A 6,305-nucleotide genomic window follows, 5' to 3' on the forward strand; every position below is an offset into this window, starting at 1 on the left:
GAAGAAGTTTCATTATTTGAATAAGGTATTTATTCAATTGTTTAACTTTAAACCTTATTCATTTGTATTTTGTAGTTGTAGCTTGTTAGTTTAAAACCTTAATGGGGTTATCTTTCTCTTCTTAATCTTAATTATATAGGATTCAAAGTGGTTATGGATAATGAAAAAGAGATTCAAGACCTTCCAGATTTTGTAAAGTTTTCATTTATCGATTAAGCATTTATCATTTACTAGCAGTGATTTTGGTTGTATTTGACTATTTGTGACGTACTATTTGTGTTTATATTGTAATTTGATTGTATTTGACTTTATGTTGTAATTTCAAATTTGATTATATATGTCATGTGACATTTGTGTTGTGACGTACTACTTGTGTTTTAATTGTATTTGATATTATTTGTGATGTACACTCTTGACTCTCAAATTAGTTTTGTTTTCAAATATATATGTATTATGTGCTTCTTTAAGTAATTAAGCCAACACAATCCCAAACAATGGACGTGTTAAATATTAAGGGTTGCCAAATCAAATCAAATCATATCAATATTTTATTTTTAATACCTTTATTCCATAAGTATTAAAATGTAAAATGATATCTTAAATTCTGAATCAAAATCACAAATTAAGAGAGAAAACTAAATATGATAAGACAATATTCAATCTAAATTGATTAACTAAATTGTTAGGAAGAAAAAGAAACTTAACAAATAATAAATTTTTACACAGTTGAAGCTTGAAGGAAACCATGAATAGGGAAATATGAAAGTTTTTTTAGGCATGAAAATAATTGAAGGTTAGTTTACCCTTATTTTTACTACTCTATTTCTTATTTTACTCGACTTCAACTTTTATCAATCTTTAAATTAGTTTTTCTAGACCTAGTTTTCAATTAGTTGACTTTTGATAGTTAATTTAATTTGTATTAGAAAATTGCTATTTATAACAATAATGATTTATAACTAAATATAACTCTTACCTAATAGCTAATAGTACTAACTACTAAGTGGTAAAATATAAATAATTAAATATAGCACTTTTCTGAGTAAGAAAAAACAAATAAAATAATAATACCAAACTGACCAAACCGACAAGCCGACTGATCGGTCGGCCGATCATGTTTTTTGCTCAGTCAACGGTTGGACTGGTTTGGTCAAGTTTAGGATCGATTATGCTCGGTTCAGCGTTGGTCCGATCGAAAAATCAACCCCGACCGGCCGATGATCACCTCTAGTCTTCGTTTTTGGGTATGTAGAATGATCTCCTTCAAAAAAATGTTCATTCTAGACCCACAAAATAAATTGATTGGATGAATGATCTCCTTTATTTGTGTTCAACTAAAAGTGATAGAACAATGGAGCAGTAGATGGTGTTCGAGTGAAACTGAAGAGATGAAAATGATTTTCGTTTACTTGTCCCATGGTTAAGATCTAATAGCATTTAATTCTAATGTACAATATTGGTTGAGAATAAATGACATTTAATTCTATTGTACAATATTGGTTGAGAATAAATGGTTGAATTAAATTGTAGACGATTGGTGATTGGAAGGGAAGATCAAAGGATGAAGAAGAGGATGGAGATAAATATTTAAAGTCGGGGGTAAAAATGACATTTCACATGTGGAAAAGGTCAATGAGAACAAAGTTTTTAGAAAGAGGTCATCCACAAAAAAATTTTTGCTTTTTGGGTTATTGTATGAAATTTTCCCATTCTATTTGGATTATAAAAATATTTAGGAGTCTGATTTTCTAGAATCTCAAGGTGAGGAAGTTGATTTAGTCTCAACCTTCAATATATTTTCATAAAATTGTCAATATACTTGTAAATATTATTCGTTGTTCGTTTATAGTTTTAAATGGACTATTAAATTATATTTTTTGCCATATAATTTTACCTATTAAATTGATGTTACTTTTTGCCGTAATATTTCTTTAATATTTTCAATATTTTAAGTTTATTTTTGAATCCTTAAAATTTACTCATTTCAACTTGTTTAAAAAGTGGTAATTCTTTTTTTTTTTTTGTTAAAAAGTTTGTTTTCAAAAGTTTTTTAAGTAAAATTTGCGACAATGAAATCTAGAAAATTTGGGACTTCAATTTTCTAGAATTCTTGAGATGAGGAGTCGATTATTGGGAGTTAGAGATCGATCTCTAATACATTTTTATTAAATTTTTAATACGCTCGATTATATTTATTTAATTCATTATTATGTTTCTTTGATAATACTTTTACTTATATAATGTTCATATTGAAATTAAATTCGATTTCTAATTAATATTTCTTTAAGTTTTTAAATCTTTTTTTTTAAAAAAAAACTATTTTAAAGTCATTTAAATTACATCTTTTGTGTTTTTGAACATTTAAAAAATTAAATATTATTTCAAAAAAGTTTTTTAATCAATTTTTTCTTATTACTTGTTCACTTTTCCTAAAAGAATTCCTACGATGGAATCTAGAAAATTCAAGAGTCTGATCTATTAGAATTCTTGAGATCACATTCCGACATTTGATCCTAAGAAAAAATAAATTTAATTAGGTTTAAAAAAATCCTTTTATTAAAATGCTATTGGTATAACGTATAATTCTTCCATTTATTTTTTTGTAGACCAAATTTTTTTTTGAAAGGTATTGTAAATTAAAGCATGGGGTGGGGAATCAAATCTCAAATCGTGAGGTTGATAGTATGAACACTATGCTTGAGCTACACTCTCATTGGCTTGTAGACCAAAATTTGTTTATTTTACTTCGCCATACAATCACACCCTAAAAAGGATTGGTGGTGACTTATTATTCTTTTTTTTTTTTAAATTAAATCCTTTTAAGGAACATAAGTTGCTCTCCATCGTTCAGGCACACGTAGCAACACATGCGCTTCGATCCAAAAGTTCGGAGGTTCAATCCCCATCCTCAAAATTATTGAAAAAGCTTGAATTCATATTAAATGTAGGAGCATGGTTTAAATTTTCCATCAAAATGACCTCGAAATTTTAAAATTATGCCACAATTTCATTAATTAACTATAACGATTTCTATTAATTTTCATAAATTTTCCTTAAATTAATTTCGAGACTAAAAATAGAGCTATTCTTTTTTTTTGAAAAAAAATATAATCATTCCTTTGTTGAAAAAGGAAAAATTTAGATAAATTATTTTAAATGATAAAACTACTAAAAATATTTACAAAAAATAGTAAAATATCAAAATCTTCTATCATAAACAACGAGAGACTATTGTCTATAATTACATCTACAATATTTTAATATTATTTATAAATATATATTTTTTATTTTCCTATATTTAAAAAAAATTATAAAATAAATACCGAATTAAAACGCCTCGGGTTCGAAATCGATCGCTTGGCTGGATGATACAAAAGGCAAGCGGTAGATAAAAGGACCGTTCGCGAGAAAGACGTTGAGGTGGACCCCACCCACAAAACGCGTAAACCTAGTTCAACACGTAACATAAACCGCCATCCCCCTTCCTTCCTTCTCTATATAAACCGCATTCAATCCCCAACATTTCTGCATATCCAAAAAATTCTCTTCTTTCGTTTGAGTTTCATACTTTTCTATTTGCAAAGCGAGGGGCGAAGATGATCGAGGTAGTGCTCAACGATCGTCTCGGGAAGAAGGTCCGCGTGAAGTGTAACGAAGACGATACGATCGGCGACTTGAAGAAGCTCGTGGCCGCTCAGACCGGAACCAGAGCCGAGAAAATCAGGATTCAGAAGTGGTACAACATCTACAAAGATCATATCACTCTCAAGGATTACGAGATTCATGACGGCATGGGGCTGGAACTCTATTACAATTGATTCTGAATCGCTGTGAGTTTTTTACTGCTTTTTATGGTTCTTGCTGTGTTTGGTGGCGTTTTGGTGTTTCCTTGTTTCGTCGGGATTCGATTTCTAGAACGTTTTGTTTAGTTTTTCTTGGATTTTAGGGTTCGTTTGACGCAGCGATTAAGAGGCAGGCGCGTGTTTTTAGAGTTTGTAAGGATTCAGTTCTGTCTGTCCCTAATACGAGCGATCGGATATTAATTTTCGATGGATGTGGTTCGGTGGACATCGCAGATTGTAAACCGCACTTCGAAGCCTTTGTTAAATAGGGATCCCGTTCTCTTTCCTTTTTCTATTTTGGAGATTTATTTACGGTCCATTGAAATATCAAATCGGTTGCTAGTTTTGAAATCATGGTATTTCTTCTGATGTATGGGTGTTTTCTCTCTCCGAGGTTTGGAAATCCTTTGGAAAACGCGTATTGGGAGCGCTCAATGTGAGTCTTATATTTGCTGAACAAGCGCTACGGTCAATATTTTGATACCTACAACCTGTGTGTGGAATTGTCTACCGTGTGGATGACAGCGCGTCCTCAAGTATCGGAAGTTTCTTTCTAAGGGAGTGTTTAGTTTTAGAAACCTACTTATTAGTAAACAAATCTTTGTTGTGCTTATCTGAATTCTCTGTTAATTGACTCCTTATTATAGGGGGCTTTCATCCTTTTCCCACCGTATTCTCCAGCTCTTTAAATGAGCCAGAAATTTTATTTTGAAGTTGATGCATAGCTGTGTAGCTATGCCTTGTGCTGCGTTGTCCTTTTGGTTTTTTGCTTATAAGGGTGCCAGAATCACGCATTAATTTCCATTCCAAGCACAGATGGTACAGTATTCTCTTCGTTTTAATACCAGATGAGGAAGGAATTAGGAAGTATCTGTGTTCCATGTTGAAAAACTGCCACCATCCTTGAACTTGATCTAAATATTCTTTTAATTGAAAAATCAATGTTTGATCCAGTATCCTTGTCATTATTTAAATTCATATAATAGTTTAGTTGTGTTATGGTTACTAATAGGAATGTAACAGTTTCGAAGTAAATTGGAATCCTGAGTGGAGACCACCAAGTTAATCTTGGTATTTTTTTCTCTTGCTTCTCTCAAAACCATTCTTGAAACAATTCTTAAAAATGTTATCCACAGTGCCGGAGGGGTTGAAGGTGAAATTCTTGTCTTATTGACAATAAATGGGATTAACCTTCCTCATAAATTTGTTATTGATGAAAGAAGAGGTGTTTTCTATGTTAAGGGAATTTCCCCTTTTTTTTTTGATCCATAGCTTTTTTCCCTAGCATTGTAAATAATGATATGGAATTTTATTGTTCCCTTCTTTCTTACTCATGTTAGATACTATCTATCATCTATCTGTCATCTGATAGGAGTCGTATTGGTGCATCTCCCAAGGTGTGAAGGAAAACTTTTTTGAGCCTCATTGTTTAGATTGATGGAATTTGAGAATTGAGCTGGGAGCCCGGTTTGTGGTTTTGGTGAGGAGGATGACATGATAAAAGAGTAATGTTCTGCTCTTTGGTTGTCTAGTTATCAAATCCTACTCCAATGCTGTTTCTCTACGATACTAATTTTTACTCAGGTTGATGAAATGAAGGATTCGTGGTGTTTTAGGTGTCTTGTGGCATTGTGCAAGCATTGCTTCACTAAGATGCAGTATCTGCCTAAAGCACATACCAAATTTGGTGCGTCTCCCAAGGTGTGAAGGAAATTTTTTTTCAGCCTCATTGTTTATAAGTCGATGGGGGCATATAATTATTAGATTGATGGAATTTGAGAATCAAGCCGGGAGCCCGGTTTGTGGTTTTGGTGGGGAGGATGACATGATAAAAGAGTAATGTTCTGCTCTTTGGTTGTCTAGTTATCAAATCCTACTCCAATGCTGTTTCTCTACCATACTATTTTTTACTCAGGTTGATGATTTCAAAAGTGAAGGATCCGTGGTGTTTTAGGTGTCTTGTGGCATTGTGCAAGAGCATTGCTTAGCTTCCCTCAGTAAGATGCAGTATCTGCCTAAAGCACATACCAAATTTAGTTTTGGATCAACCATTTCCAAGATTCGGTTCAAACCAACAAAAAATACGGACATTGTTGTTATAGAATTACCTTGTCAAGAATTTCCTTTTGTGTGATTTGGAGTTGTGGTAGCTTTCTGGATCAAGATTGCGCCAGATTCTATTGCTGTCAAATTATACTCAAATTACCTTAGGATGTGAATATAGTTGATCAAATGTTTGAATATGTGAAACGTGAGGTGGGCGGGAACTAATTTACAGTCTTGGAATATAAAGTGGGTGACACCAAGCATAATATTAGTATAGTATTGATGCTTGACGATGTGAATTACCATGTTTAATCCTACATATTATATGTCAAAAATATTTGAATTATTGATTGTTTGTTCTGAAACTTTCAATTATATTTATATGTCTAGATCCCTTCGTGCATCTCTTCTCTTAAA

At 32.0% G+C, this 6,305-nt stretch overlaps 1 protein-coding gene across 39 annotated transcripts in view; it reads left to right on the forward strand.

The window, feature by feature from the left end:
* The first annotated feature begins 3,477 nt into the window (after positions 1 to 3,477).
* Positions 3,478 to 6,305, forward strand: part of LOC120083022 (ubiquitin-like protein 5) — a 92,340-nt gene continuing 89,512 nt past the window's right edge. For 4 of the 39 annotated variants that reach the window (XM_090316625.1, XM_090316622.1, XM_090316626.1 and 1 more), the window contains exon 1: positions 3,518 to 3,830. In XM_090316625.1, coding sequence (XP_090172751.1) covers positions 3,597 to 3,818 — 222 coding nt within the window. In that variant the 5' untranslated portion in view covers positions 3,518 to 3,596 and the 3' untranslated portion in view covers positions 3,819 to 3,830. Of the gene's footprint in view, positions 6,235 to 6,305 lie in introns of those variants that run through there. The other 35 variants (XR_016531481.1, XR_016531471.1, XR_016531477.1 and 32 more) reach the window with 35 other exon arrangements.

Source organism: Benincasa hispida, chromosome 8 (assembly GCF_027475165.1).
Source record: "Benincasa hispida cultivar pf3 chromosome 8, pf3_genome.v1.1, whole genome shotgun sequence".
NCBI lineage: Eukaryota > Viridiplantae > Streptophyta > Magnoliopsida > Cucurbitales > Cucurbitaceae > Benincasa > Benincasa hispida.